At 40.1% G+C, this 18,557-nt stretch overlaps 1 protein-coding gene across 2 annotated transcripts in view; it reads left to right on the top strand.

The window, feature by feature from the left end:
- Nucleotides 1-18,557, top strand: part of SNTG1 (syntrophin gamma 1) — a 918,236-nt gene that overhangs the window by 874,763 nt on the left and 24,916 nt on the right. For both annotated transcript variants that reach the window (XM_075584465.1, XM_075584466.1), the window contains one exon: nucleotides 1,241-1,351. In XM_075584465.1, coding sequence (XP_075440580.1) covers nucleotides 1,241-1,351 — 111 coding nt within the window. The remainder of the gene's footprint in view (nucleotides 1-1,240; nucleotides 1,352-18,557) is intronic.

Genomic DNA, 18,557 nt, shown 5'->3' with positions numbered 1-18,557 from the left:
ATTAGAATGTTATGAAATATTTACTCTTATCCAACACTACTGAAAACAGCTTAGCAGCAGCTAAAAACAATATTGACTCAGTATCATATGTATTTAAATGAGGTCTAACCACCCTAAAACACTTAAAAGTTGAAATAATTCTTAGTGACAGTGCACATTGACAGTTTCTTGGTGACAATGCACATTGACAGTCCGACAAAGCATGGCATGTTTCTTATATTCTTCACCCAAAGCTAGATGCTGAATTGGAAAAATAGTATACTGTCGTGGCCGAGTTTATTCTAACATTTACCTGGTCTCGGCCGCGAGCCTCGGAGGATCGGTTCTTCTGATCGAGGCACCCCCCTCCCCTCTCCGGGTCCACCGGGTCCCCCAGAGCCCCTCACCGCCATCCCCCACATCTCGGGACACCAGGGCTCCCTTTGGGGAGCCCTGGGCACGCACGCCGTGCGCGCACGCTCCCGATGAAGCGTGACCGCGCATCGGTGACACGCGGCACGCCAAGGAAATTCAACAACAAAGCCGGGAAACCTCGCGGCTTGCGGCTCTAGCCGCATGAGAATAAAGTGTGTCGCCACTGTATGGTCAAAAGTGACAATATTGGGAATTTCCCATAGTTCCAATCCGAAAACAAGGTAGTACACTAAGGGAGATTCCCATTAAAGCAGTACTGAAAGTTGAAAATTACCCTGGACCACTGATTGAAGATACTGTATTTTGTCATATTAGCAAGTGAGAATTGTTACAGAAAAATGTATACTGTATGACTAATTCCTATGTACGTACACAATTTACAAAACTTTTTGTGTATCTTATAAGGCCAACCATATCCCAACTGTAACTCAACATAACTGCAGTGCTTTGAATTTTTGGTTATTTAAATTCTTGAATGGAGTTATAGTAAAATTAGTTAACCATTGTTAGGCCAACCATATCCCAACTGTAACTCAACCTAACCGCAGTGGTTTTCATTTTCGGTTATTCAAGTTCCTGAATGGAAATTATGTCAATAATTACATAAATAGCATACATTTGAGTAACGTTTGCTGCACTTTCTTTACATGCTGGCCTGGCAATGCAGCCATGGCACACAATAACAGGGGCTACATCTATACATCTGAACTAATCTGATTTCCATAATGACTAAAAGGAATCAAACTGTGTATTCAAACTTTGATTTTTCTTTCTGTTCTTACAGTATTTCACCTCTTTCTGTCTTTTCTGATTCTTTTTTCCAAAGGCTGTACTCTGGAGATATAAGTTTTCTCAACTTAAAGGCTCTTCAGATGATGGGAAAAGTAAAATCAAGTTTTTGTTCCAGAATCAAGATACAAAGCAAATAGAAGCAAAGGTAAAAACGTGTCCACTGTTATTCCTGATGGAGTACATTTTAGAATAGTTGAAAAATTAAGTGCCTTAAATAGTGCTTACGTTATATAATGCAATTGAGTCTTTTTACAGTATTTAGTGGATGCAGTAGCATACAGTGTATTGAAATATTAACCAGTAGTGACTAAATAAATGTGACGGTGAAATAAAAGTTGGCATATATTACTAAAAGGGGAAAACAACCCCTGTTGTGGGCACTCAATTTCCCTAAGTAATGAATTGATGGAGGATAATAATTAGCTTTTAATACGTGCATTTAAAATAATGGAGTAGCTCACTGAGGAAAAAATAACTTAATACTAGTACTAGGGTAAGCAATACACAAGTGTGAACAATATAGGAATAGTACTAACCTACATAAGCCAATCCAAATAGTATATGGTCAAGGTGATTCCTGATTGGATTGGCTAGTGTAGCCTTCTATTATGCTGTGAGGTATAGTCATAGATTGGCTAGTAAATCTGTAGTATATAGTTTTATAAAGTAGCTGCTGTATACAACTAAATGAAATAAGTAGATCTATATATATATATATATAGTAATCCATATGTAGGTTCAGTACCCTTTACCTAATAGCTGGCAATGTATGGAACATAAACTTAGTTATCTAATAGATAGTGAACAGAACTCATAAAAGGCAGCACATTAAATACAACAGTAGCTAAATATACAAAAGTCATTGTGAAGGGATCAGTACCCTATAAGTATTACCCATTGATATATATCACCAACCTGTACATAAGCCTAGGTGGTAGTGATATCTGTGGGAGGCTGTTGCTGTAGCCACAGTGAAATGACACGCTGGTCAAACAAATGCCTACCACAAAATCAAGCAGAGTAACCAAAATGAAACCGCAGCATCTGACAGTGTATAGCAACTAGGAAAACACAATGTAGCTGTGTCCCAGATTGTTGATGGTCAGAAATGAAAGCAAGCGGAGGATTAATAAACCCTAAGAAAATGTGATACCTGAGGCATGAATGCAAGGTAAATAGATGACTGGGAGCCACAGCGTTGCATGGGCACCCTAATGTAGGTTGTTATGCCATGTTACTGCAGAGGACAGGTCCTGCTGCTGTCTGGCTGCCGACACATTTTGCTTATGCAAATGCTTTTCAAGGCAAGTAACACCGCTCAGCGGTCTCACTGAGGAATTATATAGCATTTGTCATTAAATCTGCACAGAAATGTTAATCCCTCATATCCCCAGTGGTACATTAGGGTAAATTGTAAGATTAAATGCATAGAAATGGTGAATAAATGTGGGAAAAAATACCCGAGGTCTAATAAAGCCTATGAATACTAAGGTGGCCATAGTTAGATTTAACAAGCATAGAGATAGATTGCAGATATGTCAATACACAGATAGATTACACTGTCACCCATCTAAATGTAGGATCTATGTACATATGTACTTTATAGGAACAAATCCTCCACAAGTGTGCTTGTCTGAAAGCGTATCGCAAAGAAAGATGCTAATGGCAATTATAGGCTATGGGGACATAGTACTGCTGCGGCCGAGTTTATTCGAGCATTTGCCCGTTCTCGGCCGCAGCAGTAGCCTGGCGCGCGCCGGAGGGTGACGGGCGCGCGCCGAAGCAGCGGAAGAGCGCCCTCTGATCGGGGTGCTCTCCCTCCCGCTGCCGGGTCCGCCGGGTCCCCCGGAACCCCCTGCCGCCGTCCCCCACATCGCGGGACACCAGGGCTCCCTCGGGGAGCCCTGGACGCGCGTGCAGGGGGCGCACGCTCCCGATGACGCGTGACCGCGCGTCGGTGACGCGCGGCACGCCGAGGGGCGGCCACTAGCAAGCCGGGAAATATCCCGGCTTGCGGATCTGGCCGCAGTGCAATAAACTGTGTCGCCAGTGTATATGGCTCGGTACCCCAAACCCACCTTAGCAAACTTGATACCCTCTACAATTCAATATGCAATTTTGTTCTCCAATGCAACTACAACTGTTCATGGTCCCAAGGTATCCAGTCGCTCCTCGTCTTACCGTACACCCCACAACTGAAACAATCTACCAGAGACTCTCAAAGCCGCCACCAGTCTAAGTTCTTTCAAAACTAAATCTGTCTCACATTTTAATCTGGTCTGTAACTGTTAAATATGCCTATAATATATATTATCTTTAACTGTGCATGCAATGTCTTGTATATTATGTATACCCTGTGCACTTATGTAACTATTTATTTGTAACCCTGTATTATTTGTCATCATAACTCTATGCCCAGGAGATACTTGAAAACGAGAGGTAACTCTCAATGTACAGTATTACTTCCTGATAGAACAATACATTTATTTATAAAATGTTTTATCTGTATAAGGTGATAAAACCACTATCCTTAATATAATACATACAGAAACACCTGTTGGGTCTCTATGTTAATAACTTGGGTGCATGTATATTGGGTGCCAGTTAAAGAAATGGGGGGGGGGGTGTTAAAACATTAAAGAAATTAAAAAGGGAGACTCCTAGCTTAAAAACTATCACCCCACAAATGTGTAACAGATTGTGTCACAATTAGAACTGGGCAAATTTTTGGGGCGTATTTGGATCCGCGGCGGATAGTCCGGTTCCTTTGGTCCACGGATTTCAGCAGATCATTTTCAAAAAGGGCGATTCGCGTTTTGCAGATTTTTTACTATTATTGCCAATAAATTCAGTGGATTTCGCAATTTGTTGACGGTTTGTAGAATCCAATCCGCGGACTCTGTATCCATCAATGGATTGTATCCAAATAGCGGTTTGTGAGGAATATGCACGGATTAAAACTGATAAAATCAGTTTGCGGATTTTACACTGCAAAACGGATTTTGGGGGAAAATGCGGGAGAATCCGGCAAATGGATTTCGGCAGATTCACCCATTTCTAATCAGAATATGTAGAATTATCTAAAATGGCAGGTATTGGACAAATCAAAAGGAATAAAAATGTACAAGGATAGTAGGAGCAGCAGGGAGATGCTATTTTGATAAATTAAATCTTTTTGGGAAATCCGCATTGTGCCCTGGATCATCAATTCTTTAACTATCTCAGGATTTGCAGGCAGTTTTCCCTGAACCAGGAGCACCGGTTGTTGCAAGTATATTATACTATATTTCATTGGTGTGCAGCTTTACCATTTATTGTTCGAATTATCTAAAATGGCATGTATCGGAAAAATCAAAAGGAATAAAAATCTACAAGGATACTATGAGCAGCAGGGAGATGCCCAAGGTACAGATGCAACGGGCGTTATTCGAACACTTCGAACATTTAGGTGCATGCGTGTATGTCGCATATGCGTTTCAACAAGGTTCCAATGAGACATACACATGCGCCTAGATGTGATGACACGCATATGCGTTTCAACAAGGTTCCAATGAGACATACACGCATGCGCATAAAATAAAAACAGTATGAAAAGAAGAGAAAGCCTAGCAAAAGTTGAAAGTTTTGAATAATAAATAATGCATATAGAATAAAAGATATACATTTGTATTTTTGGGGTTTCTTAGCAGAGTTAATTACACATGCAAGTCTACTGTAATTATACTGCAAAATGCAAACAAATGCAGCGTCAATAAAAAAGTATTGAATATGAATCAATAAAAATTCACAATGCACAAGCAACGTTTTAAAATAGCGATATTAGAGGGCCATCGAAATTCCTCCTTTTGCCTTTTGCCGCTTGATGTCAACTTTCTTTTCTGGTAAAAAAAAAAAAAGATTCTATGAATTCTGGTATTGCGCATGCGTCAAGCCGCATCATTGGGAATTACAACAGCAGTTCAAGCAATATCCCACATGTGTGTCTGTACGATGAGAACACACTTCTGATGGGCTCTGGCTCTTGAGCCTCGCCCTCTCCATAGCTGTCCACCAATTGTACTGTATCTACTGTAGTAACTGCTCAGTCAATCTCGCATTTTTTTCCCAGATCGAGTTATTGAAGTAGCTCCGAAATTCCCATCATGGCAGCAACTGGCAGGTTCTGATCTCGCCACCAAAAGGGTGGCGAGATGGGATCCACGATGTGACTCTGATGGAAAAAAATTATTTTTACTACATCAAAATGAATCTGGTGTCTCCAAAGCTGACACACATTAATATCAGCTTCGAAGACCCCTGCTTCCATCCTATGTAATAAAAATAAATTTACAGGCAGCTTAAATTCCTCAGCGGCTAACCGCTAAGGTAATGAAGGGGTTAAATACCAGTGCCCAGTTGTTGGGGTTAGAGGGGGTTGGTGAAGGTTGGAGTTGCCCCAGGATGGATGTTTAGGCCTATCTTTAGGCCTACCGGGAGGGTTGCGGGAGGAGTTAACCCTTCAATATCTTAGCAATTACTACCGCTAAGGTAATGAAAAAGTTAACCCCCTCCCGCTACCCACCTGGTAGGTCTAATTACCCACCACGGGCCAAAAACCACTGTCTCCCACACCCTCTACACCCAATTAACATTTAAATACAATAACAAAACAAATACTATCCAATATATCCATTGATTGCCAGTGTGGTTAACTATGCCCTCAATGGGAACAAGGATAACTCCAATGGCAATGAGTGGGCACCTTAATACCGACCACTTCTACCCCAACACATACAGTACAGAACCCCTGCCAGGGTGAAGGCCACCCTCATCCTCATCTTCATCTTCCTTATCCTCCATGGGCAGCAACATTAAAATAAAAAAAACTAACTACTGGCCACCAATCCCTTAATTACCTTAGCAGTTAGTAACAACTATAGTAATTAGGGTTAACTCTGCCCACTACCCACCCGGGAGGTCTAACCACCCTCCCTAGGGCAAATAGCCCCATCCCACGCTACCCATTTATTGTCACTGTGGTAAACCAAACACACAATATAGGCATGGATTGCCACAATGGCAATGAATGGGCAATCTAAAAAAAGCAATCACAAAATAAAATACATTACAATTCAATAAAACAAACATTTGGCAATATATGAATTGATTGTAAGTCTGGTAAACCATGCCCAAAATATGGGCATGACTTGCCACAATGACAATAAATGGGAAAGCTAAAAAAAAATACATTACATTTAAATAAAAACCAACATTTGCTAAAAAATGCAATTATTATTAATGTGCTTATCTATAGCCAAAGATAAGTATATTGCCAGTAAATGGGCACCATAAAAAGGGGGTATAAATATAGGTAGCTATATGATAGCAATAGATCCTGAACACCTATCAGGGATCTCCATACGTTTTTTCAACCTAACTTACCAGAGTTACGTTACAAATGACAGTCACGTACTGTTTGATACACATCTTATTTTAAACCCCCTTTTTTTATTTATTGGTACAAATAAAGTATTTTAACACATTCACTATACATTCAGTTGTGATAGAGTGCTTGTACACTAGGTTTCCTTTTCTCCTTGATACAATCTTGTCCCTACCTAGTTAGCCCCTCACATTGGTTCATTGGTCAGCTGTGCGGGTGTTCTTTGTACACATATTCATAGGGGTATACTCCAGTCGGGAGACCCCTCCAGAGGCATCCGCCTAAGGATCCACCTGGGAGAGAAGCAGCAGATTACAGCATGGAACCAGGGAAAAGGGAGACCAAAAAGCGCACCAGCACAAACGGAGCAGGAAGAAACCAGAACAAAAAAATGATTAAAAGGGCACTTTAATGTGGCAAAAGACCCATCCAATGCATTTCGAACGTCGCAGCGTTCTTTTTCAAGGATAAAACACAATGTGATAACATCCATTATATACCCTCTTACCTGTGGGCCATTTCGCGCCAAAAATCAGAACCTGATGACGTCATAACAGAGCGACTCAGTGCCGATCTAAGGGCAAAAGGAAGTACCAAAGGCAGTGTGGCCATTTTGGATGTGGGCAAACATAGGAACACAATAACAAAGCTTTATTGACCATTCCAGCAGAACAAAATACATTGCTGCTAACTGGACAAGCATATTTAAACGAAATAAAGCTATATTAAACTAAACTAATGCTTAATAAAGGGTACTATTATATCAAGGAAAAACATGAACAAGGTGGATTAAAAAACTAGCTGTGTTGCAACTAAGTTATATACAAAAAAAAGTTAAAAATAAAAACCTCTAGACATGATTAAAAAAATGTGCAAGAAAAGTAAATTTAAAGACATATTACACATACATACTGCATAACACAGATTGTGTACCTAAATCATAGGAACCAGGGAAATACAGCCATTATAAAATATGAAGTATTATCCACAAGATACATCAAAGAACAATTTAAGCTTACATATTAGCATAATATTTGCATGATAAGGCATAGGTTCAAAGGTTATAATGACAAGAATATAATGTCCAATATAATGACAATTGTCTTATTTAATCTGTATTACCAACTAATTACACCATAATACGTCTATCACAAAAATGTTTACAAAAAATGTGTTAGTTGCCAGTCAATGTTCAAGCCCATAGGAAAGCGCGTTTGGAGAGTGAAGATCCAATACGCCTCCCTACGGTCCAGAAGGTTGATATGATCACCTCCTCTAGATTTAGAAATAACTGATTCAATCCCCAAAAAGGAAAAATTATTAATTCCTCCCTGACCACATTCAGTGAAATGTTTTGAGACTGGATGATTAGTGTCTCTCAATTTTATGAGCCTTAAATGCTCTAACATCCTGACCTTAAGGGCTCTAGTCGTCCTCCCCACATACCTCTTGCCACAACCACATGTTATTAGATAAATCACAAATTGACTTTTACAATTTATAAAACTGTTAATCTTAAATTCCTTATTTGGTAATATATTCACACCATGTGGCGGTGGCAAGGCAAACTGGAAAAAACTTTTGGCAGGCTTCATGTGTTTACATGCACTACAAGAGCCACATTTGAAGGAACCCCTAGTGATAAAAGTTTTTTTGAGACCAGAAGATTTGAGTTCACTTGGTGAAACATGAGATCCAATTGTTCTCGCTCTACGATATACAAAAGTAGGACCAGAATCCACATATTTTTTAAGGACAGGGTCCATGGATAAGACATTCCAATGTTTTGAAATTATAGAGTTTACTTTTCCACTTTGTTTACTAAATTGTGAAATAAAAAGAGGACATTTGTTTTTTGATTCTGTCAGTCCATGTGAGTCCTGTTTAATACCAATTGTCTTAACATTGTTAACAAGGCGAGAATCTCCAATTGGATGTGTGGGCAACAATGATGCTCTCTCTGTATGTAATGCATTTTCAAATGCAATTGCTAAATGTGATTTGGGGTATCCCCTTTCCAAAAATCTCCTTGTAAGCTCCTCAGACTGAGAAAGGAAACCACTCATAGTGGAACAATTCCTTCTCAGTCTGAGGAACTGTCCCCTTGGTATGGCCTTTATGACATGGGATGGGTGGCAGCTGTCCGCCCTAAGAAAGGTGTTCCTGGCATTTTGCTTCCTATAAACATCCGTTTGGATTTTTTTGTCTATGTCTACAAATAATTGTAGATCCAGAAATTCAATGTGATGGAAATGAAAATTTAATGTAAATCTTAGATTATAAAGATTATTATTAAGATAAGATACAAAAGTGTGAAGTGTAGTGACATCCCCCCTCCAAATAATAATTAGGTCGTCCACAAATCTTTTATAAAAAACAATATTGTGACGAAATAAATTAGTGCTCGAATAAATAAAAAGTGCTTCCCACCATCCCATAAATAAGTTCGCAAAAGAAGGAGCAAAACTTGTACCCATAGCAGTGCCAATAAGTTGCAAATAAAACTTACCATTAAATGTGAAAAAGTTGTGCGTGAGTAAAAAGTGTATAGCGTCCAAAATAAAAGCCGATTGAAAGATTGATATTTCTGGTATCTCAATAAATTGGCGGACCGCTGCCAAACCATATCAATCTTTCAATCGGCTTTTATTTTGGACGCTATACACTTTTTACTCACGCACAACTTTTTCACATTTAATGGTAAGTTTTATTTGCAACTTATTGGCACTGCTATGGGTACAAGTTTTGCTCCTTCTTTTGCGAACTTATTTATGGGATGGTGGGAAGCACTTTTTATTTATTCGAGCACTAATTTATTTCGTCACAATATTGTTTTTTATAAAAGATTTGTGGACGACCTAATTATTATTTGGAGGGGGGATGTCACTACACTTCACACTTTTGTATCTTATCTTAATAATAATCTTTATAATCTAAGATTTACATTAAATTTTCATTTCCATCACATTGAATTTCTGGATCTACAATTATTTGTAGACATAGACAAAAAAATCCAAACGGATGTTTATAGGAAGCAAAATGCCAGGAACACCTTTCTTAGGGCGGACAGCTGCCACCCATCCCATGTCATAAAGGCCATACCAAGGGGACAGTTCCTCAGACTGAGAAGGAATTGTTCCACTATGAGTGGTTTCCTTTCTCAGTCTGAGGAGCTTACAAGGAGATTTTTGGAAAGGGGATACCCCAAATCACATTTAGCAATTGCATTGAAAATGCATTACATACAGAGAGAGCATCATTGTTGCCAACACATCCAATTGGAGATTCTCGCCTTGTTAACAATGTTAAGACAATTGGTATTAAACAGGACTCACATGGACTGACAGAATCAAAAAACAAATGTCCTCTTTTTATTTCACAATTTAGTAAACAAAGTGGAAAAGTAAACTCTATAATTTCAAAACATTGGAATGTCTTATCCATGGACCCTGTCCTTAAAAAATATGTGGATTCTGGTCCTACTTTTGTATATCGTAGAGCGAGAACAATTGGATCTCATGTTTCACCAAGTGAACTCAAATCTTCTGGTCTCAAAAAAACTTTTATCACTAGGGGTTCCTTCAAATGTGGCTCTTGTAGTGCATGTAAACACATGAAGCCTGCCAAAAGTTTTTTCCAGTTTGCCTTGCCACCGCCACATGGTGTGAATATATTACCAAATAAGGAATTTAAGATTAACAGTTTTATAAATTGTAAAAGTCAATTTGTGATTTATCTAATAACATGTGGTTGTGGCAAGAGGTATGTGGGGAGGACGACTAGAGCCCTTAAGGTCAGGATGTTAGAGCATTTAAGGCTCATAAAATTGAGAGACACTAATCATCCAGTCTCAAAATATTTCACTGAATGTGGTCAGGGAGGAATTAATAATTTTTCCTTTTTGGGGATTGAATCAGTTATTTCTAAATCTAGAGGAGGTGATCATATCAACCTTCTGGACCGTAGGGAGGCGTATTGGATCTTCACTCTCCAAACGCGCTTCCCTATGGGCTTGAACATTGACTGGCAACTAACACATTTTTTGTAAACATTTTTGTGATAGACGTATTATGGTGTAATTAGTTGGTAATACAGATTAAATAAGACAATTGTCATTATATTGGACATTATATTCTTGTCATTATAACCTTTGAACCTATGCCTTATCATGCAAATATTATGCTAATATGTAAGCTTAAATTGTTCTTTAATGTATCTTGTGGATAATACTTCATACAGTATTTTATAATGGCTGTATTTCCCTGGTTCCTATGATTTAGGTACACAATCTGTGTTATGCAGTATGTATGTGTAATATGTCTTTAAATTTACTTTTCTTGCACATTTTTTTAATCATGTCTAGAGGTTTTTATTTTTAACTTTTTTTTGTATATAACTTAGTTGCAACACAGCTAGTTTTTTAATCCACCTTGTTCATGTTTTTCCTTGATATAATAGTAGCCTTTATTAAGCATTAGTTTAGTTTAATATAGCTTTATTTCGTTTAAATATGCTTGTCCAGTTAGCAGCAATGTATTTTGTTCTGCTGGAATGGTCAATAAAGCTTTGTTATTGTGTTCCTATGTTTGCCCACATCCAAAATGGCCACACTGCCTTTGGTACTTCCTTTTGCCCTTAGATCGGCACTGAGTCGCTCTGTTATGACGTCATCAGGTTCTGATTTTTGGCGCGAAATGGCCCACAGGTAAGAGGGTATATAATGGATGTTATCACATTGTGTTTTATCCTTGAAAAAGAACGCTGCGACGTTCGAAATGCATTGGATGGGTCTTTTGCCACATTAAAGTGCCCTTTTAATCATTTTTTTGTTCTGGTTTCTTCCTGCTCCGTTTGTGCTGGTGCGCTTTTTGGTCTCCCTTTTCCCTGTATTGCATTGAGTAGCTGCACAGCCTGCCTGCCTGCCCTACCAGGATGTGAGTATTTGCATATTTTTCAGGGGAACCTGCCAATGAGACATATGGTGAGTGGGTTGCACCATACACCACCTGTCTTCAGGAGGATAGTACCCATTATATGACACAATAGGTACTATATCAATTGTTAGTACCCTGGTACAGTGGTCTGGCTTATTATCATTTTGAGATATACCTGCATTTGAGCGCTTCAGCTATTTTCCATATTACAGCATGGAACCATGCTGTTGATCTGCGGAGTCCCCACGGAGGTATTAACCAGTGCACTAACGGGCCCCAACACACAGAGAAGTGCGCTATCACACACACACACTTTGGGGAGGAACTTGGTGGTGGACACTCAGGGGTTAAGTGCCCAGACACTCCAGTACTTTGGGGTTTCCAACCGGGAGGTGTTATTGTGAGGGGATATCTGCTAGCTATGTTATAATTATGATGCATGAATAAGGTGTGTTCAGTAAATACAGTATATATAAAGGTGTACATTATTGTGTATATGGGTTCCGGTGAGGGGCTCCTCGCACTACGCTGGAATCCCTCACCGGTGGAGGCGCTGCATAAGATAATAAGTATACACCAGACCAGTAGCGGAGGCTCAGGCCTCTTGTGAGCCAAACAGGTGATAGCAGCACAGGTAGTTTAGTACCCAGGGGGATACCAGGGCTACACACATATATATATATAAAGAAAAAAACAGCGCTTGGTAATGGAACGTATTAAATAATAATGCAAATAGTGTAACTATGCTGAAGATACAAATGAAAGGCAGCTCATCAAGGAAAAAACAATTCCTTACACCAGTGAATAAACAAAAAAGAAGAAGTGAGCGCACAATCCTACAGTATGGTTAATATGTAAATGAATAAATTTTAATAATGCACATAAGGAGAGCAGAATGAAAATAAAATTAAAATAAAGATCCTACTAAAACATGAATGAGTAATACAGTGACTAAAAATGACGGAGCTAGCTGTATTGGGGGAGGAGAAGACCAGATAGGAAACAGTCTGTGTTTAGTCCCGCAATTGGATGTACCATGCAAATCCTGCTGATAGGAGTGAACAACGGAGATATAAATAAATCCAAACAAGTGTCAAGTAAATTCCCATGAATGGTAAACGAGGCAAGTTCACTTTACTCGAAACCCAGATTATCTGCTGATCGATGGAATGCGCTAATAGCGCGCTTGTCAGCTGGACGCTGTGAGTCAGTGAGCGGATAAAGCCTGGATACAAAACACTGCTGGAAGAGGTATCTAACCGGTCGAAGTCGGGACCCACTGAGATCAGAGAGGAACACCCCCACGGTGTTTGGCGGGTGTTGTTTCCCAGCATGACCGGTAGAGAATATCACTGTACCTGTATACTTAAAGACCAGACGGTAGGCAGAAACTGCTGGTACATTCAGTATGGCATAAGTTGTTCCAATGAGAACACAGAGGTGACTGATTAGGTCTCTGGTGTCCTCCAATGACGTAGCTTCCGACATGATGACGCCGATCAGTCAACTCTATGTTTGCTCTCATTGAAGGACACAAAGAACACTGTATGAAGCAAAGACACTGTACATACAGATAAGGCACTATATGATGCACTCAAGGTCTGAGGGAGAGAGAGTACCCTACTGAATTTGCAGTACAAAGGGGAGAGTCTGGACCAAGTAGTAATGTAAATTGTGTTTATTAAAATACTTTATTAAATACTATTAAAATAAGATGGTACCAGTTAATGTAGTGAGTAAAGTAAACTGAAAGTATTTAGGTGCTGATGCCCCGTAGGGGGTCTCTGTTTGGCGGATTGCCAAATGTAGTCCAAATGAGACTAAAACATCAGCACAGTGAGAAACCAGAAGCACAGATTACCAATGGCTAATGTAAAATGGCTATTTGGGTTGCTTCTGGCCCTCAATAACATACCCCTATGGCACACGGGGGGGAGAAGGGTGGGGAGAGCCTATCCCTCTCTGGATGAAGCTAACGCGAAACGTACGTCAGAGGGCGTCATGACGTCACGTACTGCGACTCTCACCATGGATGCCAGCAGCTCTCAGCATTCCTGATCGCAACATCAACAGAGCCTCCTCAAGCTGCGCACTCACCACGCTTGCCATACCAGGATCGTGTCCTCACAGGTCAAGCACAGATAAGTTTTTTGAGGGTCTTCTCTCGCTCTTTTCTGTCCTCTCCCCACCCCTCTCCCCCTGTGTGCCGTAGGGGTATGTTATTGAGGGCCAGATTGGGGGAGTACACGATCTTGCTGCACTGTTCCCCCCACAGGGTCAGTATATATTGGTGTGTAGGGATTTCCCCTTTTTCATCTCCTGTCCCTGTGTGTAGTTACTGATGCTCAGGGTCAGTTTATGTGGGGTTCTCCTATTCGGCTTATTTAGCTACATATCCAAGTGTTTGTCCACTTACCAGAGTGGCAAACACTGCAAGCATGCACCTGTGTGTTATTTAGTCAGTGTATGGGCTTACAATCACCTTACACTGTTGTTCATCACACCACATTGTTGCCCTCATTTGTTATTACTTTTACAGTATACTACATATTGATGTGAGGCTCTACATGTTAGGTGTTATTCATTCAATTACACACTAGTGCTTATTGTGAGTGCTATGACCTTTAAGCGATCCAGTGACATCATTTACCAGAAGCAGCCCAAATAGCCATGTTACATTAGGGATTGGGAATCTGTGCTTCTGGTTTCTCACTGTGCTGATGTTTTAGTCTCATTTGGACCACATTTGGCAATCCGCCAAACAGAGACCCCCTACGGGGCATCAGCACCTAAACACTTTCAGTTTACTTAACTCACTACATTAACTGGTACCACCTTATTTTAATAGTATTTCCTTAATAAAGTATTTTAATAAACACAATTTACATTACTACTTGGTCCAGACTCCAAAGGAGAGATCCTTTGTACTGCAAATTCAGTAGGGTACACTCTCTCCCTCAGACCTTGAGTGCATGATATAGGGCCTTATCTGTATGTACAGTGTCTTTGCTTCATACAGTGTTCTTTGTGTCTGATAATTATCTCCTTGCCCTATTGCACCAGCTTGTTTCTCTGACCCCCTTGGTCATATTAGGTCGAGCGGGTGCATTTTCTTTTGTGCTCTCATTGAAACAGAACGTTTTCTGGAAAATATGGGATTGCCACCATTGCCAGTAAGAGATGAAAGAACCTATTCCCGCCAAAACAAAAGGGCAGTGCTACCCAGCTGCGAACAATGGAGCACGGTCAGAGGGAAGCGTGAAAAACACAGATAAAAACTTATCAATTAAGAACTGAGGGAGATACCGCAAAACTATTCTTACTATGTCATTTTTTAGGATTAACCCTTCCCATAACTAGCTTACAATACGAAATCATATAAATATGTGACTATGCAAAATACAAAACTTCCTAGGCTCGCAAACAGATGAGTAAAGACAGGAATAAGATAATTGATAAAAATATATACAGTATATGGATACTCTACTAACACATGAACACATGACAACAGAAATCTAGGAGATACGGCACCCAAATATGGCAAGCTTAACAAAGGAGAACAAGAACAACGCTTACAAAAACATTCAAACAAACAATCATAACACTTCTCAAACTACAATAACTCATACATCAGGGCCTAATAGTTATATATACTAAACACATTTTATACTACGCACACTTTGCTAAATTAATTTGTTAAATTAATGGTAACTCAAGATCTCCATTTATAAATTGCTGGAAGATAAGCTATGTTACATGTTACAAGTGCTATATTTTACTAATATAATGCAAAATTATTGTCTGTGCAAGTGGGGAGTGACCTGACAGATGGCCAGATTGCTACCCTTACTTATCTGTTGGAGGTTTCCTCTGAGAAGAGGAAGACTACCTCAGCAGGTATAAGTGGCACAGAACACAGAGTCTACAAAATAGACTCAATAATATTTAATGTGCCACTAATCATCCCCATCCTTTCCCTCTTGTTTCACTTTCCTCTCCTTCCCTACCCCCTTTCCTTGTCCTGTTATATTTTGTCAAAGCTACCCACAAGACCCCACATCACAGGGGTAGGGGGCAGAGGAGAGAGAGCCTTACATCTGGAGGAGCTGGAATGTTCCCGACACCACCACACGATTCCCCGGACCGGAAGTGACCAAGTTCCGACAAAGCCAGGACCATCTAGATGGTAAACTGCAATACATAACATACACAAACAACATACTTCAACCATGACTAAAAATTATATCCCTTTAGGTGAAGGGATTAGACAGTAACAAGAAAATAAAACTTGCATTAAGAGAATTCCGGAGAATGAGAGGAGATATCATATTTATACAAGAAGGGCACTTTAAACAAATAAACTCCACAAAACTAATTGATCATAGATACAAAACAGCTACCCAAGCTCAGCCCATGTAAAAAAAATGAAGTAGCTACTGTGCAGTATACTGATTCACAAAAGCGTGCCTATTCAACTCACTTCTAAGCGAATAGATGAAAAAGGCAGATTTATTTTCCTCAAAGGAACAAAAGGAAACATGAGAGTTACTCTGGCTAATGTATACACATCTAACACACACGAAGACCTTTTTATTAAGGAAACTCTTCAAAAACTTGAAACCTTCAGTAATGGTATGGTAATGCTAAGGGATGACTTAAACACATCTCTCAACCTCTCTTTAGATAATTCAACACATTGACCCGCAATAAGAAACAGACAAAACAGGAAAATGATTGAATTGATCAAAGAATTAGAGATTATACGTTCTACTCCCATCCTCACAACTCTTATACAAGAATTAACTACCTCTTCATCAACCAACCCAACATTGGGCCAATTAAAAAAACTCCTATAGGAAACATCCCATGGTCTAACCATGGCCCCATAGAACTAGACATATAGATTGAGAATATAAGCAAACAAGTATATAACTGGAAAATGAATTAACATTTACTAAAAGACAAACATATTGTAGATGGAATCAGTGGCATAGCTAGACATACGTGGACCCCCGGGCAAACAAAATTTCAGGACCCCATTAATATTGACTGCAATTTTTTTCTCTCCCTCCCCCATCCTCTTCCTGATCCTCACTATCATCATCCCTTATCACCATCTCTCCCCCTCCCCATCATAATAATCATCTCTCCCTCTTCTCATATCTCATCCTACTCCTCCTCATCTCTCCCCCCAACCATCATCACATCTCCCCCACCATCATAACCTCTCTCCCCCTAGCATCATGTCTCTCCCCCCTATATCACCTCACTCTCCCCCTATAATTACTTCTCTCTCCCCCCACCATCACCTCTCTCTCCCCACCATCATCACCTCTCTCTCCATACACCACCATCACCTTTCTCTCCCCAACACCATCATTATCTCACTCTATCCCCCACCATCACCTTTCTCTCCCTCCACCATCATCACCTCTCTCCCCCACCATCATCATCACTCTCTCCTCCCACCACCATCATCACCTCTCACCCCCACACCATCACCTTTCTCCCCCCCACCACCATCATCACCTCTCTCCTCCCTCCTCCCCCATGCTTACCTCTGAGTGGTCTGGTGTTAAACAGAAGATGACAGAGGAATCTGCAGCTGTTACACAGCAGAGTAGGGGAGGAGCGCTCTCTAGTGGTCTGACCTGGAAGTCTTTCTTACTTCTGGTGTCTGCTGTTAAAGCCTGCTCTCCTTCTCTGCTGGACAGCTACTGATTCCTCTGCCTGCTTCTTTTTAACGCCGGGGCCCGCCGCTGAATACAGTACCATCTCCCCATTTCTGTCTGAAGAGAACGATGACTGCCGACAGGCACCAAAAACATAGATTGTAAGCTCTAAGGGCGGGGACTGTGTCTGCAAAAATGTCTTTTTAAAGCGCTACGTAAAACTAGCAGCGCTATACAAGAACAAAAAAAAAAAAATTGAGTGCGAGTCCACTGGGATTGCTGGGCTATAGCTACGCCCCTGGACAGATTTCAAATACTCATGAGAGAATACTTCCACAACAATACCTCTCATGACAACCCCTAAACATACATACAGGTAGCTCAAATGTGTGGTATGGGGGGAGCTTATCAAAATACTGTAGCCTCACTGTAGCAGGGGACTTACCCTGTTCAGAAAACTTGCCTCTAATCCAGCAGTGTACTGGTTAATTGACCAGCACTTGGCTGATTAGAGGTGTTAGAAAAAGCCTGCCTCTGAGACAGTAAGTGAGACTCCTTAGCTCACATGTGAGCTGAACTAGGAGACAGAGCAGAGGTTCCTGAGTCTCCCAGGTGAGACTGACCGAGAGAGAACACAGATCTCTGGAGCTGACAAATAAGACTTCTAAACCTGGATGCTGATTATCCGGAGAAAAGGCAGCAACCCAGCAAACAGATAAGACTTTATTTTCCAATGACTGTTATATATATATATATATATATATATATATATAAATATATCTCGGGCTGATGAACAGCTTGGATAGCCACCCAGTTAAAAAGGGCTGTAATATATACATATATGCAAAGTGGAGCAGGTTTTGTTTGGCTCACTATTTCTCATATGTTGTTTTTTTTGCTGTGTTTAAAGCAACAGGCACATTTTTTAATTTCACCTTAAAACAGTCTCCCTTGCGTACCTCTGCACATGTCCTCCTACACTCACAAAAAAAGAAAAACAGAACTAAAACATTAAAAGACCAACTAGAACAAAAACAAAAACTAGAAACACAGCATAAAGGAAACCTAGATAAAACTACACAATTGTCACTCACAAAATCTAAGAAATAATCTTAGTATACTGTTAACCCATAATAAAGCACAAAAATGTTTATTGCTAAACCAAACATACTGTGAGAAAGGAGGAGACAAAGTGGACAAACTCCTAGCAAGGAGACTCAAACAAAAACAAACCTACAACATATTCACAACATCAGAAAGACAGACGTAAATGTAACATATGACCCGTTAATGATTATGATAGAATTTGCATCCTTCTACCTC

Source organism: Ascaphus truei, chromosome 2 (assembly GCF_040206685.1).
Source record: "Ascaphus truei isolate aAscTru1 chromosome 2, aAscTru1.hap1, whole genome shotgun sequence".
In the NCBI taxonomy this organism is placed as follows: Eukaryota; Metazoa; Chordata; class Amphibia; order Anura; family Ascaphidae; genus Ascaphus; species Ascaphus truei.
This window is presented reverse-complemented; position numbering and strand designations above follow the sequence as displayed.